Here is a 27,362-nt window from a genome sequence, read left to right as displayed (position 1 = left end):
GCAGTACAGAGAAGACTGTGTTTTCTGGGAAAAAAGATCATGGAATTCCCTTACTCTGCTTCTCTCCCCCCTTCCCCCTCCCCCCCTTCCCCCCCCCCCCCCCGCCTTCTTTAACATAAATTCCATGACAAATTAGAAATTATATGTGGATTGCAATCTTTTTGAAAGTCCAATGAAAGTTGGTGGCACACTAAACTTCAGAAGAGCTGAGACAGAGACAAACAAGATTTGAAAAACACAAACCAGCACACCTGTGAATTTATTAGAGTGCAGTGATCTGTCTGCTCTTGTCCTCTTATCCTGAATTTAGCTTTGCAAAGCTTAATTTATGTGAACTGCATGGAAGCCAAGATAGAAAGGGGCTTTTTCAAGAGTACTAAATAGAAGAAGAAAACTATTCAAGCAATGTAAAAGGCATGAAATTAAACATCACAAGAGCTTGAAGCATAGTTTGTCATGGTTTTACAGAAGAGTAGGGCAGGATTTGGGACAATACTTTTCATACATTTTTTGATAGTAAGGCCCATGGAAAGAAACCAGAATGAAACACTTTGTCAGGCTATACAAAGTTAGCATTATTTCACATTTCTGTGTTTGTTGCCTTTGTACAGATGATAAGGTAAATAATTTTAATAAGGATTCCAAATGTTTTGTAACACTATGTGCGTATGCACTGACATCAGGCTGTAACTGGGCAGATGTCATTGTGTTTGTTAGTTACAGCATTTACTGAGTGGGTTAAATCAGAACTAATAAATCTGAAGACCTAACTGAGGGTATTTAGACTGGAATTTACCATTAGAATTAAAGTTTGATTTTACTAAGAAGCTGTGCATGTTGTGTGTGATATTTCCAACCAGTTATGAGATTGAGGCAAGCATTGCTAATACTGCTGACAAGTTATGCTATTAAAGATGGGCTGTGCTTCCTATTGCATGCATTTCACTGACACTATACTTTCTTTCCTTTCCTTTTCTCCTGTGCCATGCTTGCTGTGTAGCAAATGGAATCTCTTGCAGTAAGTTGAAGTTCTTTTCATATACTTTGTCCATCTGTAGATGGACTAATACACCCCAGTTTTACTTCTAAGCATGTTTTCCTTTTTCATTATAATTTTCCTGTAGAATATGTGGTTCTACATGCAGTGACTAAAATAATTTACTAATGTGTGTTTTGTGAAATCTAAAAATACTGCACCAAAATTCTGACACCTTCATATGTTTTAAGTGGGCATTTACATAATTTTTTTTTAAATCAAGCATTTAAATGTATGTCATATGCTGAAGTGGATGATAACTTTTTTGTTATTTTAGAATTCATAATTCTCAATTTGGCCTAATGCAAATCTACAATTTAGAGTTGACATATGGTTTAAATTGTGTTTGTTTATATGTTAATAGTTTCACCACTATTGGTTTCTAATACTTAGGAAGAACAAAGATGGAATTGCTTGATGTGGTAACTGAATACTGAGTCAAACTTGAGTCTTTGATTTGACCTTAGTTTGTTTTCACTCAGGTTAGCAACCAGAAGGGTGAAACTGAATTATTGTTCTGTAAGGACTGAAAAAAGTCATGTTACACGCCAAGCCATCTTGAGATTTTTATTCTTTTATGTTGTGCCGTGTCCTGGTTTTCAATTAACTTTTAACTCCCTGACAGATCAAGTAGATGTGTATGTAACTGTTACATAATGTTGCTGGTTCTCCAAAATTTGAATAGAGTGAATTGCATCCCTGTTGGAGAACCTGCGGCTGTGTTCCGGATAAAAAAAGGACCGTGGGGCAAGTGTGTGTCCCCAGGCTGGTATTAGGAGTGAACAGTTAGCACCTTCCCTGCCTGGGGTGCCAGCCACTCCCTGACATGCAGAGCATGGCTAGAGTATGACAGAAGCCAGAACCATTTCCAGGAGGCTGTATCTAAACATTCACTCTTTATTTTGGGAGGAGAATGATCAGCCACGCAAATGCAAGCATGGCGGTGCTCCGTGGCCTCAGTTACAGAGAATGGCCACTGGGCAGGTTTATTTAACAGGCAGCATCCTTCATGCCTTACCTCTTCATTCTCCTGGCCACGAACAGGTTTTGCCCCTTCCCATGAGTCTGTTCTGTCCTAGCAGGTTGCACAGCCATTACCTCCCTTTTTTCCCCACTACAGATCTGATGGGCCTTACTTCACTTCCTGTGGGTCTTTGGTGTCGTTATCAGGTGTGGTGGGATTCCATCTGGGACAGGAACACTCCAACCCTGACCACCAGTAACAAACATAAAACATACCAACTTGGAAACCAGAAACTGTGTATCACTACAGAGCTCAGACCAGCCAAATTTACGGTGCTGAGTGACGCTGCTGTGGTAGAGCAGGGCTGACGTGCAAGCAGCCCTGTCTGCCAGGCCTTCAGCAAGACAAACCCTGCCAGGTTGACACCCCGTGGCTTGGCACTCTCCTCTTGCTCCTGTTCTCCTCTATAAACCTCCTTCAGAAGGAGACCACCTCTACTTGATTTTGTCAGTGCCCTTGGATGACTGTTCATAGGTGGTGGTTGGTGTCCACTCCTCCCTGACAAACAAAGCTGAAATTTGCCAAAGAACATCTCCTTGACCTCAACCCCTCAGCCTTGTATGGAGGGTACAGAGATTTTGAAACTGGAAATGCATAAGGATGCTGTTCTAATTTTGGCTTAATAAAAACCCTGGCACTTAAATATTGAACCATATGTAAATAAGAACTTCACTGAAATTAACATTTATCATGTTTTTAAAGTACTTTCAAAGTATTTGTGCTGGCATTTGCAGTTCAGTTCAGCAAGTAGCTGAAGTACGTGCTGGTAGCTAAGCGTGTATGAAGTGCTTTAAGGAAGCAAAGACGTTAATTGCTGCTTCTCCTTTTCTGTCATGTTTGGCATGCAATTGTACTTGCAGAAGTTTCACTTCTTCTGTCATTTGCCAAAGATCAAATATGCTTCCCTTCCCCATCATGATCCAGCTGTGGAACTACCAGATTCCCCCTCCTGAAAGGCACATGAATGCCAGCATCATAAACATATTAACTTGAGTCCTATGGCAGACATGCCCATCACGTGTTACTTCAATGTGCCCAACACCTTTTGTGTGGCACTGCGCATCTCACTGGAAGAAACAAGTTAATATACATAGAACAGTATCTACTTAATCTGAGAGAATACATTGTAGAAGCCAGAGGTCCTCTTAAACATTAAAATCCATCCATCATTTGTATAGTTTCTTTAAGATGGTGGAAAATCCATGAGCTGAGGTTTAAATTGCAGAGCTGGCACTTCCTACTGACTGCTCCTGGATGGATTTATTGCCTCTCTCCCTCTTCCCTTAGAGAAGCAGGCAGAAGCTTTGACCTCTTAGACAACTACTTCATTGCTTCTCTCTTGGATTTCCATCCTCTCAGAAATGCTCTTTGGCCATTTCTGAAGTTTTAAAGAGTTTTATGTTTCATGCAGCAAAGCAATTTCCCCCATATTCTGCATCTGCTTTCCAGCTGCAAATTGGAGATAGTGAAGCTAATGTATATAAGCTGCTTTGAGATTGATGCTGATGTGTGCTACATGAGAGCTAGCCATCCTAATTTTTATTTTCAATGTCATATATGACTTACCTGCAGAAGAATGTTGTTTTCTGAAACAGTATATGATCATAATCCAGTAAAACAATGTTTTCTGAGAACTGGACTATCTCATTGTGTTTTATTAGTTATTGAAAATTAGCCTAACTCACTGATCTTTATGATTTTTCTTCCACAAATCTTTCCTTAGCAATTGGAACTGTGTCAGAGATTATATAAACTGCACTTCCAGCTGCTGTTGCTTTTTCAGTCCTACTGTAAACTTATCGGACAAGTGCATGAAGTCAGTTCCATGCCAGAGGTATGTAACAAATTAAAAAATCTTACAGTGAAAAAAACACTTTACTTCTATGTTCTTATATTTCTTTCTATGGACTTACATCAAAGATTACATCATTTCACCCTGAATATAAGTTTGCAGACAAAATCCTTCAGTACAGCAGCATCTGCATTAAAATATGGTCAAGAGACTGTATTTCTTGTACTTTCAGAGACTGTGATCTTTTATACATTCAGTCCTCAAAAGTCATTTCAGTCAATGGTAACAAACTAGTATGATACATGAAATCTTACCTTCACTCACACACTTTACATGTACTGGGGACTTACTCTATGTGAACATCTTCAAGTGGTTTATTTTTATTTTAAATGAGGCCTTAATTTTTAGGAAAATGAACCTCCATTACACATACAGAAAGTAGCCTTTTCCTAGGTCATGACTGATTTTCTCTGAACTTTGTGGAGACACTTAGACCAGGAGCACTTGTTAGCATGGAAATAACAAAATAATTGGGTAAATTAATCTTAATCTGGATGCAAAATTAATGTTTTTGCTGGAATAATGTGTTGGAATTTCCAGCCATATAAACTCTCTCCATTGCATGTGCATTATACTAGAAACATCAGCAGCTATTAAATGGGTTTGCATCCTCTCATACCTGAGCAAACAAAGGTGTGTAGCATAGAACTACTTTATATTTTGACTTCAAGCGTACTGCCCGTTCTTATTCTCTAGATAAATACACTGAAATCAGTTTAATGTTTACATTAAACATTGAATATTAAATCTATTTTAAATATGTAATTAACTAAATACCTTAATGTCATCTTTTTAACGCTGTGATTTTTACAGCCTTTCCTCTTTACTTATTTTTCACACAGCACACTATCGCTTTTGAACCAAGTAGCCGTTTGTTTTTAGATAAATCTATGTATCTTTCTTTAAAATAAACAGATCACAAGAACAATACTGTTAGTCAAGTTTATTTTCAGCAATTGCATAAAATATGTAATTCTTTGAAATATATTTGAGGTGATTACTTTAAGCTGAATGAGCATCATCTAAGGAAAGATTTAACTTGCCATTCCATATGTGAGTTTCTCCTGGTAAAGTGTATATATTTTAAACTATTGAGGGGAAGAAGTTATTGTACTCTGTAGTTGTAAAACAAATTTGAAGCTATAAATGTATTTTATGACATATTCAAATAGCTTAGAGAGTCTCTCTAAATAGAAATTGTTTTATCAGGTATGCTGTAGCAGTACAAAGAGCTTGAATATTTATTGTATCTTAAGGCACTGTTCTGAAGGCTGGCTCATTGTGACTAGGGTGTCCACTTTCAAGAGAACACAGGACAGGAGGCATCTTAAAATAGTCTTAAATTTTAGAAATATTTTGTGTTCCTTATAAGAGAATTGATTTCAGTAACTGTATTTCACAGTTAGAAATTTTATAAATAATGCAGCATGTGAAACTGCAAAACAATAATATGGGGAAGAGCTATTTTACCATGAAATTCGCGTATTTTGCTGGAGCCATAAGCTGTTACTGAAAGGAAGTTCCATCATTAGTTCATGTGAGAGTGCTTATTTCTAGGATGTATGAGCATGAAAAGGTAGACTTTAGAAATTAACTATTAACTTACTTATGAGTCTTGTGCCATGTGAACTTTGAAGTCTGACAGAGGGTTATACAATTCCTGTCCATCTGTTAATCATGTCAGATGCTGCATGTGTTTTGTAAATAAATGACAGCATCATTGCTAGGAGAAGTCTATGTTTTCTTAAACTATCCACTATGGAATGAAAAAAGTAGCAGGGGTGAAAAATAAAAGATTGTTTAGATGTACTCTTGCATTTAGCAAACCAAAAATACAGTATAGGGTTAAAGGAAGCACAAAGCTTAAAAATCTGTAGTTTGTGTCTTCCCTATATTGTACAGAGCTCAGAGGTCAAGAAATGCCCTTGTGTTAAAAGAGGATCTTTTCCATAATGTGGTACATCCAATATAGTACAGGTTTGAAATAGCTACTGTCTTTGGTGCCTGTGGAGAATGAAAATACCCATCTCTCATCTTTCTCCTTGCAACAGCTGTTAAATATGTCAAGAGAACTGAGTGAGTTGAAGAAAAACCTTAAGGATGCTACTGCTGCAATCGCAGCTGAGCCTCTGACGATGGAATCTGAACCCACATTCAATTCTACAGAAGCAGCTATTCAGTCCATGCTGGAGTGCTTGAAAAACAATGAACTTGTTAAAGCCGTGCGACAAATAAGAGAATGCAGGCAAGTTTTGCTACATGGCTCATATTAGGCTTTTGTGTTATTAGAAAAGTATACATTTATTACCTTCCTAACTTTATACTACATATAATGTGCTGAGTCAGCATAATTAATTGTTTCAAGAAGGTACATGGGGGCATTGATATTACTAACTTTTGCAGCAGTGTGCCACAGTAACAGTACCAAATCAGTAATACAAACTTGTATGCTTGCAACAATTAAGGTGTTTAATTACACTGAGTAGATCAAAAGTACTTCTGTGAGGCTCTTAAGAATATTTTTACAGAACTAATTCCTTATAGGTGAATGTCACTGGCATCAGCTAACATTCAGCCCAGTTCCACTTATTTGAGTTTTCTTAAGCTTTGGTTTTTAGATAGTAAGAATTGTGCTTTTATGTGATTTCAGTGCTTGATAACAGACTGACTAACAAATGAGTAGCATAAACCAGTGACTTGCTTTGGCTTATAAGCATGTGTGAGTCAGTTCTCCTTTTAGAGATCTCTATCACCCAGCTTCCATCTGTGCTGTGCTAATATACACATATTCTCTTCCTGTTTGATCGCAGGATTTTGTGGCCCAATGATATCTTTGGAAGTAGCTCTGACGATGAAGTCCAGACACTACTGAACATTTACTTCAGGCATCAAACTTTGGGTCAGACGGGCACCTATGCACTGGTGGGCTCCAACCAGAGCCTGACTGAAATCTGTACCAAATTAATGGAACTGAATATAGAGATCCGTGACATGATCCGCAGAGCTCAGAGTTATCGGGTCATCAATACTTTTCTTCCAGACTCCAGCATTTCCGGCACAAGTCTCTGACAGGACTCTTGTGCCCTCTTTCAAGGTGGGAGTGCTGCCCTGTTGGAGTGAGGTGGCTCAATGTCTTCTCAGCCTTACAAAGGTTTGGTCAAACTGTACTCACTCTTGTTACATTTAGGATTTCTTCTAAAAAGAGATGGGCTGAACTTCAAATGTGTAGCAATACTGTAAGGACAAAGGTAGCATAGAGCATCTGGGACAACATCCTTTGTTCTGTGTTGCACAAAAATCAGTTAGCATTTCACTGAGCAACTGCAACTCACTACTGAAGAAGTGACTTCCATTGCATACCAAAGCCTACTACACTGAACAATACTTCCTTTATAGCAAATTAATTTTAGGTTGGCAAAAGTGCAATGTTTCCTTCACTAAATAATATTTTTTTTTGTTAAAAAAAAAAAAAAAACTTGTACATTTTTTTCCTTTTTTCTCTTATTTGGTTGAGTGAAAGATGGGCAGAATGAAGCTGGCCACAGAATCTTACAAACTTGTTGGTCAAAAGCTGAGAGCCTGTGTATATGAAACAAATTGTAAATGGACTACAGTTTAATGTACACTGTAATTCAAATATGATTATTGTATCTTAAAACAACGAGCTGCTATGAAGTACATTTCTTAATGTTACTAGGCTACTGTCTCTGAAGGTACTGGGTCATATTGCAAAGGTCTGTTCTTAGGCCCCCAAGGCATCATGAATGGTCTTGGTAGATTTTTTTTGTTGTTGTTTTTTTTAATGGACCTTGGCTGCTTTTTACTAGAAGGTTGCTTTTATGAATATATTTATACTATTAAAGGATGGTTGATCTAATTTAACTTGCCATTTTGTAGGAGAAAGTCCCATCACAGAGTCAAATCTTTTGAACTGTTATGCATGCATATTTTTATTTAATATAAATTTTGAGTATAAAAAGTAAAAATATTAACGTGAAATGCAAGTTCTCATGTTAAGTTTCTTTAAAGAGATGTCTTATTTTATTTGCAATGTATATATAAAAGTCATACCTGTATGGTTTTTTTTCTTACATTCAACTGCTGTCCAGTGTTAAATGTATGCATGTAAACCTGTTGCTCATCTGAGACACTTTTATTCTGACAACTATGTAACTTATTCACTCTGTAAATACACTTACCATTTTTGTGAAGTAACTTTGGTTGATATTTGGATCAGTACATCCATTTAACTAAAATATAAAAGTCGTATATAATCACAACAGAGTATCTGCTTCTTGTGAAGATTGTGTTCTTGTCTGCATCTGTACTGTTGCAGATCGTATCCATGATCAGCAACCCCAAGACACCTTTTCCATCACTTACGGTGAAACCATTCATTACACTGAAATATACCAGTGAGGAATGCAAGGGCTTTATTGTCAGTCTGTAGTTGCAACTCATCCAGGACTGACTAAATCAGTTTCATAACAAAAAGGAAATAAAAATCCAGAATAGAGGTGAAGGTTTGTTTCTGTTAAAAACATCAGTAATGGTCCTGTTCTTTCCAGTTCTGGGTTCGGGTGGGTTTTTTTCTTATACTAAATGCAAAAGAAAAGCTGTCCAGCCTGATACATCAGCCTCAGCTCTGAGAATGCAGTAAAGCCCTTTCTCTTGCACCCCCTTTTTCATTCTCAGAACACTTCCACCACTGTATGTGAATCCTGAAAAGTACTTGTATTGATGCAAAGGGGTGGAATCAACTTCTTTTACAGGTTTCCTAGTTTTGCAGTCCATACAGCTCTGCAGCACAGTTGCAGGTCAAAATAAATGCAAGGCAAATCACACAGCTATTTTTCTGAGTAAAATAATTTGCAGTGGTTAAAGTTGTCTTCAAATTTCTGTTGCATATTTCACTTTTGAAAGCTATTCAGAACTGTAATTGGGGTGGTCCGCAGAAAGTTTTAGTGGTTGGTGAAAGCTGAGACCTGCTCTACCACTCAGCAAAATCATGGATATTTTACAGATCACAGTCACAGGAAAAGTTTGATGTCTCCTACAAACTTGACAGGTATACACTCATGACTATTCCAAATCCCTGGTAAAGATGTTGAACAAGACAGACTACCCAGTATACATCCCTCATTACTGTCCTGGATGTAGAGTATGATCCATTAAGCAACTTCATTAAATTTTTCCTCCACCGAGTATAAAGACCTCCAGATGTTCCTTCTACTCTATTCTATGGCTCTTCACAGATAAAACAAAAGCTGTCATGTAGCCATTTACCTTTCCAAGCATCACTTCTAAATGTCAGTCAGAGCAGAAATCTGCATATTCCCAACAAAGCCTCACAGAAGCCCTAGGACAATATGAACTGCAGTAATATCCCACTGTGCTTCTGCAACACTGGGACTTCAATTAGGATTCCCCCAAACACATTTAGTCTTCATGAAAGCACATTGTTGCTCCCTCCAATTACATTCAAGCCACCTATGTTGGAGGTACATTAAATGACAAGAAAACTTCTGAGGAACAAACTAGTATTGAATTGGGGGCACCAGGACTTGTTCTGCCTTTTTTAGGACACACTAAGCCTAGAAAATGTGTTACACAATCACAGACAGCCCAGCTCAAAAAGTATTTTCCCTGATCACTTGGAGGACATGTGGGACATACAAGGGAAGAGTGTTATGTTACAGGCATAATCTTCTAGGATACAGTTTTTGATCAAACTGCCTTTTTTTAATATACAGTCAGTAGGAAGAGACACATACATTTACCCCAGATGTTATGCTCCAGAACATTTGCATCTTCCACATTAGTTCAGTTAGATGACTTAAGGAAAAACTCTGTCCCAGTTTTAATCTTTGAATCCCCTAAAGGCAGACTACACACAAAACTTACTTGTTTTAGGAAATCAAATAGGTTCTCTTCCCCTCCAGATATACTTTCCTGTTTCATCCCAGCAAGATGAAACTAAGGGATAGCACACTTCTACTGAACTTTATTCACAGCATATGTACAATTAAGTTATGCATTTTATAATAAGTACAAAAGTCTTTATCCATTATCCAATGCCAGGTCAAAAGCCTAAAGTCAAAACATTGTAGGAGATTGACAAAGAGCAAAGCACAAAACAGGAGGGCACACAGATCAGACAATGTATTTGAAGCTGTAAGTGCTATCACAGGACAACCTCTTGCCTTTGCAGCGGCCACAGAGTTCTTGGCGATGAGGTCTCCTGACATCAATGTGTCTTTTCTTCTGAGGGCAGGAACAACGAGTCTTTGAACAGGTCTTAGGAAACAAGACATTTTATTAGTAGTAGTCAAAAGTGCTCACTTCATGTTAGTGTTTTTTGTTTTCCTTAATCATAGCAACATGTTTGAGCTAATACACTTAAAACAGCTCATGATAAAAACTCTATACAGTTGAGCTGTAAGAACCATCTCACCTAGAAGCACACAACCCTACCCTTCATGTAGCTGGGCATAGTACTGTCTGAACAGAAAACCATTCATGTAAGCCATCTGCAGGAGAGGGAGTCCTACCCCCTTACACCTTTCCCGAATACCATTTCCCAGTTCTTTGATGAAAGCAAATTCTCTTCCAGAGAAAGTCAGAACCTAATTCAGCAATTGTAAACTATTAGAGTTTATGACAGTCTCTGTCAGTTTTACCAGGATACTGACATCTGCAACTCACCTGGCACTGGATTGCTTCCACTCGATAGGGATTGAAGGCCTTTTGGCATTTGCGACATAGCTGCTTGAAGTACACCTGGAAAAAAACCCAAACAATTCCTTGGTTACTCTAGAGACTTACTCTGGGTGTCCAGTACCTAAATTTGTGCCAAAGCATCCAATTTGTCACAGATTTGGTGACTGTGTTACAAGCTTCAGAGGCAAGAAATGGCTCGTTAACTACCTTGTTGCTTCCAGAAATGCACCACACATAAGCACTCTCCCATCTGGTCTTGCATTCTTTGCAGTGGAAATAGCCATACTTCTGCTCCAAAAACTGCAGAGAGAAAGTTCATGAGCGGCCTCCAGCACCACAAGAACACCCAGCCCGCTCCCTCGCTACACCGTCTCTTCTGACGGCCAGGAGGCCCCCTGCTGCAAAGAGCCTGCTGGGGAGTTTCAGCCCTGCCAGCGATGAGCGACCTGAGAGGCAAGCCAGGCTGGGGGCCGCCGTGCCCTTCCCTAGGGGTAGGTTTCCCTCCACCCTGCTTCGCGGCTCGCTCCCCGACTCTTGCCCGGAGCGGGCCTCGAAGCCCCTCTGCGCACCTGGAAGACAGCCCGCCGGCGGAACACCGCCTCCGTGCTCGGCAGCGCCGCCTCAGCCTGCCCCTCCTGCTGATGCCTGCTGTCATCCTCCGCCGCCTGCGGCTGGGGGGTCGTCCCAGCCGCTGCCTCCTTCTCCTGAGGTGCGGCGGCCTCCGGCAGCGTGAAGAGGCGCCTGTCCGTCACGGGCGAGTAGAGGGCAAGGTGTCCCAGGGCGCGGCGGGCCACAGGGCTCAGCGGGCGGCCGGCGGGCAGCGTGCGCGGCCCCAGCGAGCACTGCACCGCGGCGTCGACCCGCATGCTCACCTGCACGCCCGCCTCCCGGGTGCTGGCCCGGCGCAGCGGCGGCGCCAGCCCCGGGCTCATCTGCGACAGCAGGGCCTGGAGCTGGGCCCGGCGGCAGCTGTCCAGGTAGTCGGAGGGCATAGGGGTGAGAGGCCCTCCGAGGAAGGGGCTGATGATGCCGCTCTTGCCTTGCTTCCAGCTGGGCTGCTTCACTGCCGAATCCCCGCTGCGGCTCGGCGTGAGGCTGCTCCTGAAGCTGGAGAATGTGCTGAAGGGGGAATAGACAAAGCCCTCCATGATCATAACCACAGAAAAGTCAACCCGAGTTCTCCCCCTGCCCTGCCTTTTATCTTATCTTGAGAGCTGCTGCTAATTGATGCTAATTGATGGGGAAATTGGCCCCAGCCCGGTGGAGGGCTAATGACAAAGGGAGGGTTGTAGACCTTTTCTTATCCCTGCCCCTAGAGCTGGGCACAAATAGGAGTTGATGGTCCTTCAGGAACAGAGTGCAGACCCCTGGGCATGCAGGCCATGATGGGACAGCCCTGTGCCACCATCACGGGTGGGATGTCCCATCATCACCTCATCAATGTCTCTGTCAGACCAAGGGCTGCACCGAGCTGGCCTGCAGCTGTGCACCGCACACACAGGTTGGCTTGTGTTGCTGATGGAGGCCTTCATCTCCAATTTCAGGTGGGAAACAGCCATGAGGCTGCATGACTGCATTGAACACTGCAAGAATGAGTCCAGGGCTGAGTAAAGCCTTGGTTGTTTACGTACAACTGGTGAAGATCTTGAGAGAGCTGATTAAGTAATCAGTGCTCAAAAAGTAGTGCATCTCTGGAAGACCCTGAAAAGATGAACAGATGTAATTCAGTCACAGCTGGGACAACCATAGCTTTCATGGGGAGGGGAAGTCTGCTTGCTCCCAACAACTGAGCAAATACACACACTTAATCTGCTGCTGCTGCCGGCCTGGAAAACCATGACTTTATTCTCTGCTGATGATCATGACAGCATGTATTTTCTTTTAAAAGCCCAGAGTGGCAGAGATGGATATCTAGCTGACTGGCTATAGAAGTGTTACATAGCAGGCAACAGCATATAATTGAGTTCATTGGCTGTTTTCACTCAAATTTAAATCCTCTTGAGGTACACACCAGACTTACCCATCTTCGTGCATTATCCACCATGTACAACCAGGTCCCTGAGCAAAAGCAATTCCACAAATGGGTTTGCCTTTATCTGAAACAGGTATAACCCAGACTGGCTTTCCCAGCAAATTCTTTGTGTGCACCACAGGAGCTTTATCCCCTTCTACACTATGTAAAAGTTCTGAATGGGCTGGGCCAGCCCTGTTGGTGGATTCCCTAGTGTTGACTAGCCAAGTGGCTTTTGCTAAATGTGTATCCCAATGTTTGTAGGTCCCACGACCCATTGCTCTCAGTGTAGCTTTTGGCAGTCCACTGTACCATTCGATTTTCCCAGAGGGTGGTGCATGGTAGGGGATGTGATATACCCACTCAGTGCTGTGCTCTTTGGCCCAGGTGTCTATAAGATTATTCCAGAAATTAGTCCAAATTCTATCTGGGGTGCCATGTTGCATCTCTGCTTTGATAGCCTGAGGTGTCAGGCCCATCGGGCTAAAAATAATTCACCCTTATGTTGCCAATCTAAGTCCATCTGAGCCACTTCAATCTTAGCAGCTTTATCCACTTGTTGGTTGGTCTGGTGTTCCTCAGTGGCCCAGCTCTTGGGTACATGAGCATCTACGTGGTGTATCTTCACCACCAGGTTCTGCACCCAGGCAGCGATATCTTGCCACAGTGCAGCAGCCCAGATGGGTTTACCCCTGCGTTGCCAGTTGCTCTGCTTCCATTGCTGCAACCATTCCCACAGGGCATTTGCCACCATCCATGAGTTAGTGTAGAGGTAAAGTATTGTCCTCTGGCCAATCCATGGTGACTTCTAAAATTCCTGGATAACTGGGATTTCCTCTCTGAGCTTGTAATGTAATTAAGTACGACCCACTTACTCCATGTAGCATTGGTTGCATGATGTGTACAGGAGACCCTGCCTTTGAACATCCATCCCAGCACAGGCAACCGGGGTGCCAGAAGGAGCTGTGCTTCAGTGCCAGCCACTTCTGAAGCAGCTCGAACCTCTTCATAGACTGCCAGTATCTCTGCTTCAGTGGGAGTATAGCTGACCTCAGATCCTCTGTATCCTGGACTCCAAAGCCAAAGGGTCGACCTCGAGTCTCCCCTGGAGCTTTCTGCCAGAGGCTCCAGGTAGGACCATTCTCCCCGGCTGTGGTGTAGAGCACATATTTCGCATCTTGCCTGGTCTGGACTGGTCCAAGGGCTACTGCATGAACTATCTCTCGTTTAATTTGTTCAAAGGCTGCCTGTTGCTCAGGGCTCCATTTGAAATCATTCTGCTTCCAGGTCATGTGATAGAGAAGACTTACAATCAGACTAATTTGGGATGTGCATTCTCCAGAACCCCACAACACCCAAGAAAGCTTGTGTTTCTTTCTTATTAGTTGGTGGAGACATTGCTGTTATCTTGTTGATCACATCTGTGGGGATCTGGCAATGTCCATCTTGCCATTTTATTCCCCAAAACTGTATCTCCTGTGTAGGTCCCTTGACCTTACTCTGTTTTATGGCAAAACTGGCCTTCAGAAGGATTTGAATTATTCTCTTTCTCAGAAACTTCTTCTGCTGTATCACCACATGTTTGATGCCTAAAAGGACTGTCATGGTTTAGAGCCACCTGGTAACTCAGAACCACGCGCAGCCTTTTACTCACGCACCCTTTTTCCTCTCCCGTCTGGGTGGGACAGTGAGGAAAATTGAAAGAGTGTAAACCCCAAAGGCTGAGGTAAGAACAGTTTAATACCTAAAAGTACAATATAATACTAATACTACTACTAATAATGATAGTAATAATGATAGGGGAAATACCAAGGGGAAAGAATGTAAAACTAAAAGGGAAAAAACAAGAAACACATGTGATGCACAATACAATGCTCACCACCTGCTGCCCAACACCCAGCCCAACCAGAGCAGCAATTGGTTCCTACTAGGTAACTTCCCCCCAATTATATACTGGGCATGAGGTGCTGTGGCATGGAATACCCATTGGTTAGTTTGGATCAGGTGTCCTATCTCTGCTTCCTCATGGCTTCTTGTGCCCCTCCTTACTGGCAGAACGTGAGAGACTGCAAAACCCTGGATTGGGGTAAGCACTACTGAGCACCAACTAAAAATGAGTGTGTTATCAGCATTGCTCCCAGACCAAAGCCAAAACAGCACTGCACTGGCTGCCAGAAAGGAGAAAAATAACTCTTGCAGCTGAAACCAGGACAAGCTTGTACACTGCTCCAAAGGGAAAACAGTTATACCGGGAAAAGTGGCTTAATGCCTGTATAATGAAATAAATTTTAGCAGGACAAGCACGTACATATTAGTCTAACAGTCCTTCTTCCATAATCACATCACTGTAGTTCAAGTCTAAGGAATATCATAGTTAATATAGTTAAAATCATGTAATTAAATCATCCAAACTGTGTCTGTGAGGATTTAGAAACTGCAGAATCTCCAAATCCCTGGACCTGCTGTGATGTGAAGTAATTTTATTGTGTAACTCCTCATTGCTTTATAAAATTTCAGCGGGTCAACAAGACCAGGGCTATGGAAGACCTGGCAGGGGTGATGTCTTTAAAAGTTCACAATGTACTTGTGAAATACCATTTCAAGTGTCTGAAATAAATCAGTAGAAACAACATTTTTCTGGATCAGCAGGAGGTTAAGACTCAGGAAACAGTCATCACAGTCGAAAGATGGCTCAAGGCTCCACATTATGCTTGGGTTTTCAAAGCACTATCTGTAGCAAGTGAAAACCAGGGTATGGTGATGAGCAAGTTTAAACTTAATGACTGCAGCATGGCTGCAAAAAGAGTAAGCTGTTCACATGCTTTGGGAGGGGTATGGAGATTAAATTGGAAGCTACATGCCATCATTCAAGAGATGTTTGAATGCTTTGGGAAGAACCAGGCACTGCAGCTTCCCTAGTTAGAAATTCAATAATTTAGTTGGAAGGAGGAGGGACATGGAAAAATTATTGTATAAAGAGACCCTGAAGCAGGTGACATATGAGTATTCCACCCAACTTGAAGTTATTTTATGGACTCATTGCTGAGGCCAAGGATTTATCAAGAGTCAAAAACAAGAATGGCCATGTATGTGGAAGATAATAATATTCTCTTTATTGTAATATCATCATTGTAGTATCAACCTAATAAGCCTCCTCAGCATATGAGGTCAAGATTTCCACAGCAGTGACATTCCATCACAGTAGTACATCTCACTGCAGGGCTGCTGGAGCCTTTTTCCGGAACGCTGGTGTTAAGAGATGTTAAGCAGGAGGATGGATGTGTCCCTTGGATGCGATACTTCATCTCTCACATCTACAGGGACGTGTGTCCCTTGGCTCGGCACGCTCCCTGTCCGTGCTGTGAGACGGCGCGCACGGAGGCAGACCACTTCCAAGCAACCCCACACTCCCTCGGCTGCAGCTGGCCCGCCCCACACAAGGCGCGCGGGATAGCCATGACACCACCCCCTTCCCGTGACGAGAGGGCCGGGGCAGGCGGGAACGTGAGTGCGCGCAGTGCGCAGGCGCTCGGGTCGGTGTTGGCGCCGAGCTTTGAGCGGGGCAGCGGCCGGGTTGTGGTGGTGCTGTGTGTGCCGCTGTTCCTGCGGAGTAGGGCAGCCTCCCCCGCGCGTGAGGCGATGCAGCCGCGCCGCCTTAAGGGGCCGGACGGAGGTAAACGGTCCGCGGGTGGCTTTGCCCGCGCTGCCCTGGGCCTGCCCCTGCCCCTGGACGGGCTGCGGGGTGTCCCTGCGAGTCCTGTCCCGCCGGCAGGTCCCTCGCGCTGCCGCCTTGCTCGCGGCCTGCGAGGGGTTTGCGGTTACCGGCCCGCCGAGGTCCCGTGTGTGTGTGGTGAACGGGGATGTCGCTTTGTGAGGCCCCTTGGCGCTGCGGGGTGACGCGGTGGCGGCTGCACAAGCAGCGCCCCGCGTGTGGTGGGTCCCCGGCAGGAGCCGTCCCTGACGGGAAGCAGCGGGAACGGGGCGCTTCGGCTTCTAAAATGTACTTCTGAGGCAGTTTTGCATTACTTGATTTGCTTCAGGGTGGTCCTTTCCCCTTCTTTTAACTGCCTGTCACTCTCATCGTTTTGGTGAGGCAGTGTGTGTAAAACAGCTATCGCGGGGGAAACTGATTTTGCCGTGGAAACAATACACGTGTTAAAATAAGCAGGGAAGTTTCTATGGCTATCTTGTACCTGGTTTTTAGTAGGACTGTAAAATTGACAATGCTTTCTCCCCTTGAATGCGTCTTTAAATCACATTCTTAACACATAAGTTGTAATGGTTGTACCAGTTTATATGTATTAATATATATTGTATTGTGGATTTTTCATTTATTAGTAAAATACTTCAAAAGTGTTCTGCCCGTTCCATCTGGGTTTTGTCCTATATTTCTCAGTGTTTTTATTATCTCTGGTATGATGCTTTGTGCTCTTCTGGTCTGTTGTTTACATACTATGTTTGTCCCGTTGCAGTGTTTGAGCACACGCATCACAGTCTTAAAGCTAAACAGGCTGGGTTATGACACACCTACTAACGTAGGAAACCAGGCTTGCAGTCCCACGACATCAGAATAGCACTGCGTGAAAGTCTTTTCTCATTTCTTCTCAGGTTTTTCCACAACATTTCCAGTAACATTATGGATAACACAATGGCTTGCAAACCTGTGGAGAGACTGACTTTCTTTGAAATATTTAAGGCACATTGCAGTGAATCAGGTATGGTTTTTCTACAGGAAATAATTTTTATTAGGGTTGCTTTCTGGACATTGGTATTTTATCTGCTGTATGTTCCATAGAAAAGCATTTTGCAACTTGTTAGCTGCTCTTCTTGCCCCAAATATGTATTTGCTAATACCTGCTTTTTTATATATCTCTTTATATTTTTCTTTGAAGCTTTTTTTCATAATGTGTGCTCAGTTACTTTTTTTTTTTAATTTGCTTTTAAGCTGTTTCCTCCTTATGTACCTACACGCAGACTAAGTTTAGTCTTTTGCTAAATGCACCTCTAGTAGTGTGATTTGTTAATGTTAAAAGGAACCTTAACTTGACAGTCTAACTAAAATAAGAGATAAACTAAAAGCCACAAGTACACCTTTGATTTTAAACAAAATCGGTATTTATCAGCTCTTTGATTTGTTTTGTTAATGGTTGGAGAATTTGGGTAGGCATTCTTTTATATCTTGTGGGTATCGGAGCTCAAAGCTATCTAGAAACAAACAGAAGTGTGACAGAAGGAGCAGTGCAATTTGCTGCTAGCATTTAAATGCTAATGTATTTTTATATCCTGCATGGAGGATTCTTTTTTCCTTTTCACATAGTTTGCTATATGGTTTTCTTCATAGACTTAGGACCTGTCAGTCTCAACTGGTTTGAAGAACTCAGCGCAGAAGCACCCCCATATGAGCCTAAATTGTTAGAACTTGATGGTCCCCTTGGCTGGCTTGATCAAACTTCTTTTAAAACACCAAGGGCTAAACCCTCTGCATACAGTCAGCTGGTATCAACTCCTCCGATTTTTAAAGAACAAATATTGCCACCTTATTCTTCTCCTGGAAAGGAAGTGGATCAGAAAAAAACAGAAGCAAGTGAGTAATTTTTGTTTATTTTTTAAAGTGACAATTAATGGTGGCTTGTGCCCTCCATAGCAAGAGGCTTTGTTGTTGTAGCTGACTACTGTTAATGTAACAGATAATGCTGCTGCAGAAATTGTGTGACTAAAATGCTTATCTTAGTATGCTTCTGAAAACCACCTATAAAACCACAGAATTAATCTTGACAACTGATTCAGCCTTACATTAAACTGGTAATGTATATGTGAAGCTCCCTGTAGAACCACAGAATGGTTTGGAAGGTACCTTAAAGGTCACCTATTTCCACCCCCCTTGCCATATGCAGAGACACCTTCCACCTCGTCCAGCCTGACCTTGAACACTGCCAGGGATGGAGCAGCTACAGTTTCTCTGGGCAACTTCTCCAGTGCTTCACCACTCTCACAGTGAAGAACTACTTCCTAATATCTGATCTAAGTCTCAGTTTAAAACCGTTACCCTTTGTCCTTTCACTACATGCCCTGAATACTGTTAATATAAGGAGATGTGTGCTTATTAGTGTAAAGTGTTGACTGAGAATCAGAGTGATTTTATTTTTATTTCTTTTTAGCAGCCTGATTTTTGTTCTATGCAAAATCTCTGAAAATCTTTTTGAAAGAGTATAATGCTTATCGCGCCGAAGTATGAGGTGACCTATAGAGCACACCTTCACCTATCTTAGAAAGATTTAGAAGCAGTGAGCTCTTTGAACTAGGAAAACTCTTAAGTCATGGAAAGAAATTACACTTTTCCATTTGAGTACAGAATTTTACTGCTTTATGAGGTACTTCTCATTACTTTCATTAGGTGCTTGAGATTTGGAAATAAAGTGCATGTTACTGCCCCTTTTTGATGTACCTGAAAGCCATAGTTATTCTCCTTGGACAGAATGAAGATTCTTTTCTGTGGAGAATGAATTATAGGTCATATATAAGAATCTTTTCTATGGAAGAATATGTAACCCTGTTCTTATAATATCCGATTTGTACATCAGCTGTGTCTATGCCCTCCTAACGATAAGACACGCTTTTCTAAACAGGTTATAGACAAACACAATTTTATTACCAAAACTGTTCTTGGGTCCTAAATCAAAGTCTTTAAAGGTCTAGAACTGTGCTACTATTCAAATATACTTTATAATATTGCTTCCAGAGAATATTGTTATCCTGTTTGTTTTTCTGAAGTTAACTGCTGATCTGCTCAACTTATTCTCAGCTGAGGACATGTTTCTTACAATTATTTGGACTCCTACAGTGTTAAGTCCCTTGTAAATTCTTGGTAGCATGGAATCCTATTTTTCTTCTTTTCAGAATGGTTACTTTTGCTGTGTGTCTGTGCATGTGGACATTTGCATATACTTCCCTAAGGAAGGGAAGATGAAGTTTACCTGTGGTTGGCCTCAGATCTGCTAGTTTTCTTGATTAGAGCCAGGTAGCTTGTGTGCATAGGTTTTCTCCTTGTGAAAGCAGCTTTTGGATTTCACCTTGGTATGGTACTGAGATGCAGTCATGCTGTGCATATGGGCTTGAACTCAGAAGCAGAGAGAAATTCAGAAAACTAGGTGTAATTTCTGTTATGAAAGTTTGGAAATTTCTGAGTACGAATTCTTCTGAGTAGTGGCGTGTTCATGTGAGAGGCTAACTGTTCGGAGACTTCTGCTGCTTTGGTGGGCACACTCACTTTTGCCTGGAGATGCTTAGCATAGAAACAGCTACTGCTACCAGTGACAGTGCCTCCACTAACAGTTCCTGACATAATTTTTGCTTTATGATGCTTATTCAAATCAATGTCTTAAGTAAACGAGAGGGAAAGTTTGTGCAAATGCATGTTTGCATGTGTTGAGTTTCTCCTAAGAATAACTTCTGCAGTGACAAGAAAGGCGCAATACAGTATATTAAAGCTGACATGAAATATGTGACTTGAATAAGATTAAGAAAATGTCCTGAAGCATGTGTATATATATTTATTCACATATATCAGGTGAATAAAGTGACATAATGAGTTTTTTTTGGCTGTGCATTTGAAATGTGTTTAGCATTTTTTGGATATGGAATTTGAACATGCTCAAAACACCAGAAGAGAAAGGGTTGGGGCTTGGGGGTTTTGCTTTGTTTTTAACTAAAAATTGGCTGTTGCTTTTTTTTTTTTTTTTTTTTTTTTAAGTTTGTCTTTAAACCTCTAAACTGAAACTGTTGCCTGTAGTTTTGCAAAGCTGTGTTGTTATTATATCCTGTGTTGCAGGCAGAGAGAATTTGACAAGCCCAAGTATCACAAGAAGAAAAGTAATAGATCAAGAAAATGAAATACTTGCTTCTCCTCCTGGTACCTGTCACAACTTCCTTGCAGCTAGGTATGCAAAGTATGCCAACACAAGTATACAATAAAAGGGATTTTACTGAAAATCAATGTTAAATCCACCATATTTGACTGGCAGACTTTTTCAGAGCAGTGAATAATCTTGTACGTCTGGTGTATTTGATACCTATGTGCTTCTAAGTAAACTGAAAACAAAACACGAGCTAATTTCGAAAATTTCTGTGCTTTCAGGTGTTCTTCCTTTCTATTTTTGTATTCCTTCACAGCTGTTATATGGCATTTGTTGATGCTCTTTCAGCTTTCCAAATCCTCAAGATCCAGTGCAAGAAAGAGGAGCAGTGATGTATCATGTGCTTCTCAAGTAGTAATTTGTAAAACCACTTACAGTATTTACTGAGGTTTTTTTAGTAATAGCTCAATTTTCTATACTTACATGTGTAAATTTAAATGTGTGTATTTCAGATAAATCTGATCAAAGTACTCATGCTGATTATAAGAATAGTTTAATTATTTAAATTAATTAAGCCAATTTCTGTAGTTTCATACAGCATATTAACAAATGCATGGTTATACTGAAATCTATCCTATTTCTATTTGCCAGACAAATAATCTCTGAAAATTAATATATTTCAGAAAAGAAGCATTTTGCTGTTTGTAATAAGCTTATAGGAAGGTTCAAAATACTGACTGCCAGTTAGGAAAAATTTACTTTTTTTTTTTTGTCAGGCAAATAGCCATGGGTGGAAGTTGTAATGTATGTAATGTGTAAAATATTTACCTATTTTCAGAAATTTAGAAGTTAAATTAATATTTGATTTTGTTTTGCAGTCCAGCTATTTTAAGGAATACTTACAGAACACCACAGAGAAATAATATTCCTGGTTTGTATTTTCACTTCTTTGGTTTTACAAAATATCTAATATCTGTAGATAAAAAAAACCCTTATGTTGTCAGTATTATTTAATGTCCTTATTAAATATTTTCTTTTAGGACCGTATGGAAGCTTGTTTTGCACACCTAAACTTTTGGAGGTAAATACATTATTTGTGCATTCTGTTTTCCTTTTATGGAGTAGTACATTTGGAATTCTTCATAGAAATAATAATTGTTAAATATATTTCTAGGTCAGAACTCCAAAACGTATTTCTGAAAGTCTGGGAGCAGAAATGGATCCAGATATGTCCTGGTCAAGTTCTTTAGCCACACCTCCTACACTTGGTGCAACAGTGATACTAGGTATTTCTATAAATGAAGACTTGCTAAAGAAGTTCTGGGTTTTGACACTGAAAGCTCACTTAGTGTGCACTGATTTTTTTTTTTTTTTTTTTTGGCTTTAATTAAAAAGGGCAAAACTCTTGCAGCGATGCTAAGTGAGTGACATAAAATAATGCAGCTGTAAAAGGAGAAATGACATTAAGTGTGTCATTGCTTTTCAAAAGTTTTATTCCTTTGTATAAGGGATTAGGGAATATAAATTTAAAAATAATAAAGCAAAGCATAGGAAGAGGATTAGATGATGATTGCTTTGCACTGTCACAAAACTAGATACTATTAAGGTTGTCATGTGAATATGTTTATGAAGTCTAAGGAGATAGCCCATTGAGTAAACTTTCCAGCAGCAGTGCTGGCTTCAGTGTTTCTAACCGTTCTCACAGTGCCTACCATCACATCAGTGCAGTGAGGCAGACTGAGATACTGATCGAATTGAAGACCATATTTCCTGGGTTATTTGGACAGAGTAATTCCTGGACCTCATTTACTGTGCAGCTGTGGAAACAGCTCTGCAAGCATATCTGTGAGAGTTGGGTGGGTGATAGCTGTTTAAACGGTAACTAACAGTGATGCTAAACATCAAGCCTTGACCTAAGGTGTTGCTCTAAATGGAATTTCATTAGAATATGATAAGCAAAATGACTGTGTGATTTGTTGATGAAAACTCTTGAGAAAGGAAAACTCTTGTGAGGGAGGGGATAGAACTATTCACAGGGCTACTGAATTGTGCCATTTTGCATGTTCATTCAGAATGATGTGACCTGAAGAGAGAGGCTGGGGGAAGTACCCATAGCTTAATGGTGGTGCTTTGGGGGACAAGTTGTTTGAGCTCTCATTCTCCCACTTCCTGGATGAGCATAGTATTTTATAGTAGTGATGCCTACTCTCTGCCATCTGACACCTGTGAAAGGAAAGTGTGAGTCATTTGGCTGCTACATGGAAAGGGGTTGCTATGTCTATGAAACATGTTATTTGAATATACTGCTCTTAGGCATCTTAAAAATAGGGTTCACTTTCTCCTTTTGTAATCTAGGTGATTACTGCTTTTGTGGGAGGAAATAGAAACCAACAAATTCTTGACAGAGGCTTCATGGTCTTGTCCAGATCCTTGGACAGAGCAGTGCCATGAATAACTGCTTGAAAGGGGAATGGCAGTGATGGTGGTCTCAGAGGAGTAACTGGTCTGCCCACACAGCAAAAACCACAACTTGTCATTGAGGATGTTTTGTGCTGTTATGAAACTGCATTTGTTTCCCAGGCGCACTTGTAGGACTTTTCAGTTAGAACTTTTAATTTTAGTAGTTTTTTGTTTACAGATCTCAGTTGCATTTAAAATAATCCAATGAAAACCCTTCCAAAATGTGACTGTATTTGAACCCAGCAAATTACCTTGGAGCCAATTAATTGACTTGTCTGTCTGTTTTCTAAAGCTAGAGAGAATGATTCTGTTTCTGGAGCAAAGCAACAGAATGGAAGAGCTGATATAGTAAGTAGTTTTAAGAGCTATGCTGTTCCTTAATTTCAGTTAAGCTATTCAGTTACATGTTTACATTCCTTCAGCAAGGAATAAAAAATTCTGTCATTTTCATTCTAAGTTCTCCTGTCTGGCTAATTTTAGAAGTTACTGCTCACAAAACTAAACTTGCAAAACCTGGCTGTAGACTGTATTCTCACAAATAACCCACTTTGAGGAATACTTTTGCTGTGTTTTTAAAAAAGCAAACTAAAACCACTTGGATTCAGCAGCAGTGGAAGTCATTCAAAGAGACATCAAACCTAGGAATTGCAATATGCTACTTATCTGAGGGGGGGGTTGGTTTGTTTGTTTTTTCCTGTTTTGACAGAGCTTTGGAAGTTACTGTTTGGCAATAACTTCTTGTATGTAACCACTACACTAGGAGTAAAAATTGAATAATTTCAGTCTTTTGAGGGTGTTAGAGTTCTTGTATAGTTATAATTTGACTGTATGTATATGAAAGCTGAATGATTATTCAGACTGAAAACTGAGGATGGCACTAACAAGATTCAATTACAAATTTATGTTTGATTCTTAAGTACCTGAAACTTCACAGTTAACAAACAGTTGCAAGTTAAAATAAGCAGAAAGTCTTTCTGCTTCCTTATGTCTCCTTTGTTCATTTTTGAGAGGCTTACTTACAGTAAGCTGCTGAACCCATTCACCACAATTAAATTGGCTGTAGAATGGAACCTGATTTGCATTGAAAATGGGGTTATCTGCTTATTTATTTTCAAGTCTACCTGTGAAAATGTTGCCTTTCATTTTAAGAGACGTGGAATTATTCAAATACTGCAGTAAATGTTTTACTGTTAAAGTGACTATTCCTAGTATTTACTATAACAGCTTATGTCTTTGTTTTACAGATTTCGCACGACTTTTTTTCCAACCATGATAAATGTCCTGGGACAAGTGATGCAAGTATGCTGCCTGTACCAGAGACAGTAGAGCTAACTGCTGATGACATCAAAGATTTTGGTATGCATTGGTGTTTTGTTTTATTGCTGACTATACTGTGAAGCAAGGTTGAGGGTGAAGTGCATTGTATAGCTTGAGCTGATCTTACCTTATATCCTCTGCCAATTGTGTACTCCTACTTCCTGAATAGAGTCAACTTTGTAAAACTAATCTAGCCTTTAAAAAGGGAATCAGTTTCTGCTGAGTCAGTTAATTAAGTCAGCTTACCTTGCCACTGGATGACAACCAGATCAGTAAGTGAAGGCTTGAAACTATGGGAGAGCTTAGAGAGAAAAATGGTGCAGGCTCAAGGGGGAGCAAGACTACTACTCTAGCTGTTGAACAGATTTAGCTTTATCATGAAGTTTCTTGCCAATACTCATTATTCTGTGGTAAGGTTCGTTTTGGATATTGCTATGTCTCTTCTTCATTTGCTTTACATGTTAGTAGTTCAAAATGTGACAAATCCTTTAGGAAAAAGAAATGTTAACTTTTTTAAAAGAATGCAGAAAATAGCCAGGGGAAAAAAAGCATTTTCATTCTGTGTCCTGACATCATGTTAGTGAATAGTGAAGAGGTTCATTGCAAGCTAGCTGTTTGATTTGATTTGATGGCAGAAGGGAGAAATCTGTTCAGCATGCGTGAGTATAAAAGGGTGCTGTAGAGATTGACGCAGGCTAGACAAGACAGTATATCCTTAGGATTGTATGTCTCCTTCTCTTCTGAATTAACTGAACTGTCCTAAAAGTACTGTTTGGTGTTACCTATAAGAACTGTGAGAGAATCAGTTTAGAATTTGATGAGGGTGGCTGTGAATGCTGGGGTCAGGATGCATTATTCTTGCAGCGCATTATGTAGTGCTATTTTCATATTGTAGGTTCAAACGTGGTAAGAAAAAACAACGTTGTTGGTAGTAAACATATTCAAATAATCTGTAGTCTGTAAAATACTAGAAAGGAAGGGCAAATTCGTGTCCTGTTCTGTATTCTAAAATGGCTTATTGCATTGCATACTACAATAGAGAACTAGTTAAAACAACCTCTGTGTAAAAATAAAAGGAAGAAACCCATTTCTCTTAAAGTATAAAATAACTTTGCAAATTTTTTTTGTGTCTTCCCATTTTGGTAATAGTTAATTTGGCATTTGAAGATGCAATGTAAAAAGGAGAATAGCTCAAACCTCCATGTTTATAGCTTTCAGATGTTGGTTTTCTCTGGAATAGTGTTGTATGATCGTGAAATGCAGTCGGTTTTATTAGGTATGCATCTTGTTTCAGTCAAAGAAAAAAGAGATCATAATATTGATTTGAATATCTTCATGATTTCAAGGATATGATGAGATTATTTATATTGTGCCAATTGTGTCATTAATAGCTGTGAGACTGAATATATGCACTGAGTCCAAAGTACAGGAACTGCAAAATATTTCAAAGATTCTTTTACTGGATTTTTTTTTGTTCTTAGTTAAATTATTTAGGGGAGGAGGAAAATTGTTTTGTTTTTTTTATCTGTTTACGTTTAGTGTAACTATGGACTGCAAGTTATGTACTCTCAGGTGTTAACACTTCAGAATTTTACAGAAGGAGCTAAATTTGCATATTGTCATTAAGAATATTCATTTACAACCTAGTAATTAATTCCTAAGGTTCATGTCCCTAGTTTAAGCAAATCTATGACTGGTCACTGTAAGCTTTAGGCATCTGGCCCTTGTATCAGAATTCACAGCTTTGCTGTAGGTGTATAACTGTGGATTCAGAGTTAAGGTTCTTCAAATCTGTAGATTGAAGAATCTATTAAAATTGAAAACTAATGTGAAACATGAAATTCTGTCATGCTTTTAGATACTTTGCCCTGACCTTTTGCCCAAAACTTCGGATTTAAACTTTGATTCAAAAAAAACAAAATGGCATCATTCATTCCAATTTATAATGCTTATCAGAGTAAATGGTCTATCTTTAACTTCAGTGTCTAGAACTATTCATGCAATAGGTTCAATACCCTCTGCTAAAAAAGATGCCTGCCTGAAATGGGATGATATATCCTAACAGTCAGTCAATGTATTAATCCAGAGCAGGACCGTCTAAAGCTTAAGCCTCTTTTTTAATGAGTATTGTATTATTTACCCAGAAGGAGAGGCACTTACTGGGAAAACAAGAGAATTCTGTTGTGCAGTTCATGTCTAGGGGGTTCTCATTTCACTGACTCTTCTGTGAGTTTAGAAGTCAAAATGAGCTGCTCTGATTTTTGGATTTTTTTTTTCCCCTGCTTTCAGGTTATTCAGTGTACAATCAGTATCTTTACAAGCATTCACATACTCATGGTTTTCTTTTTTCAATTAAAACTAATGGTTCCTGTTTAAGTAAAAAGAAATATAACTGTATCTTTTTAGAAAGCTCTATTCAGAAATTATTACAGGATGAAAGGATGTGGACGCAGATACTACTTCAGAGTAATGTACTTTAATAAGGGAAAAGGACCTTTACACTTGATCTGTAGTGTTACAGTTTCTTCTTTTTGAGATCCAATTTAGTGATACTTTCTGCTTCTCAGCAAAAAAATAGAAAGTAAAGAGAATGAGTAACTGTTAAAGTAATATGATGAGAAGTGGGTTTATGTCTCCAACATAGGCATGAACTCTTGATGGGTATATTGAAAATAGTTGGATGTGTGTGACCAAGTACTGGTAAATATTCTGTGGACTTCCAAATGGCAAACATTTTGGACACGAGGTTATTTAGAATTTCTAACAGGGAAAATTATAGAGGTTGAAATTACAGAAAATGTACCTTAAAACAGCTTATGGAAAAAGCTAAGCTATTGGTTATGTGCCCAAGGAAAACAGAAGACAACGGTGTTTTGGGGGTATTTTGTTACCACTTCTCTGATTTGCAAAGGCATTAAACAGTACTCTTGAAACAAAACCTGACTGCCTTTTTTAAGATGCACTATCTTGATAGGTGGGTCTAGTTTCATGCATCTTAGAAGGTAGTATTTTTATTTGGTATGAATAAGCTTTTAAGTCTATCTACAGAGTAGAGTTTGGGTTATTTTCCCTCCACCTCATATTATTTC

The 27,362-nt window shown here is 40.1% G+C and overlaps 3 protein-coding genes across 12 annotated transcripts in view; 2 read left to right on the top strand and 1 right to left on the bottom strand.

Moving 5' to 3' along the window:
* FRY (FRY microtubule binding protein) overlaps window positions 1-8,192 on the top strand; it is a 230,202-nt gene extending 222,010 nt beyond the window's left edge. For 7 of the 9 annotated variants that reach the window (XM_061457548.1, XM_061457549.1, XM_061457547.1 and 4 more), the window contains 4 exons: window positions 1,001-1,018; window positions 3,784-3,894; window positions 5,964-6,157; window positions 6,723-8,192. In XM_061457548.1, the coding sequence (XP_061313532.1) occupies window positions 1,001-1,018; window positions 3,784-3,894; window positions 5,964-6,157; window positions 6,723-6,981 (582 nt within the window). In that variant the 3' untranslated portion in view covers window positions 6,982-8,192. The remainder of the gene's footprint in view (window positions 1-1,000; window positions 1,019-3,783; window positions 3,895-5,963; window positions 6,158-6,722) is intronic. The other 2 variants (XM_061457542.1, XM_061457546.1) reach the window with 1 other exon arrangement.
* Window positions 8,193-9,896: 1,704 nt separating this feature from the next.
* ZAR1L (zygote arrest 1 like) lies at window positions 9,897-11,804 on the bottom strand. Of its 2 annotated transcripts, XM_061458181.1 has the most exons (5): window positions 11,505-11,804; window positions 11,202-11,336; window positions 10,840-10,932; window positions 10,618-10,692; window positions 9,897-10,209 (listed from the first exon to the last, which is right to left on the bottom strand). In XM_061458181.1, exons 1-5 carry the CDS (start codon window positions 11,784-11,786, stop codon window positions 10,066-10,068), a joined length of 729 nt encoding a protein of 242 aa, XP_061314165.1. In that variant the 5' UTR covers window positions 11,787-11,804; the 3' UTR covers window positions 9,897-10,065. The 2 variants fall into 2 exon arrangements, with proteins under 2 accessions (XP_061314165.1, XP_061314163.1); XM_061458179.1 differs by having other exon boundaries at window positions 11,202-11,804.
* Window positions 11,805-17,037: 5,233 nt separating this feature from the next.
* The window catches only part of BRCA2 (BRCA2 DNA repair associated), a 38,155-nt gene continuing 27,830 nt past the window's right edge, over window positions 17,038-27,362 (top strand). The window contains 8 exon segments of the mRNA XM_061457540.1: window positions 17,038-17,358; window positions 17,985-18,227; window positions 20,472-20,580; window positions 21,375-21,427; window positions 21,537-21,577; window positions 21,671-21,782; window positions 23,249-23,304; window positions 24,201-24,312. Of these exon segments, the coding sequence (XP_061313524.1) occupies window positions 17,280-17,358; window positions 17,985-18,227; window positions 20,472-20,580; window positions 21,375-21,427; window positions 21,537-21,577; window positions 21,671-21,782; window positions 23,249-23,304; window positions 24,201-24,312 (805 nt within the window). The 5' untranslated portion in view covers window positions 17,038-17,279.

This window comes from Pezoporus flaviventris, unplaced genomic scaffold, assembly GCF_033815535.1.
Source record: "Pezoporus flaviventris isolate CSIRO_AGI_PZ_B2104156 unplaced genomic scaffold, CSIRO_AGI_Pfla_v1 ptg000025l, whole genome shotgun sequence".
Lineage (NCBI taxonomy): Eukaryota > Metazoa > Chordata > Aves > Psittaciformes > Psittacidae > Pezoporus > Pezoporus flaviventris.
This window is presented reverse-complemented; position numbering and strand designations above follow the sequence as displayed.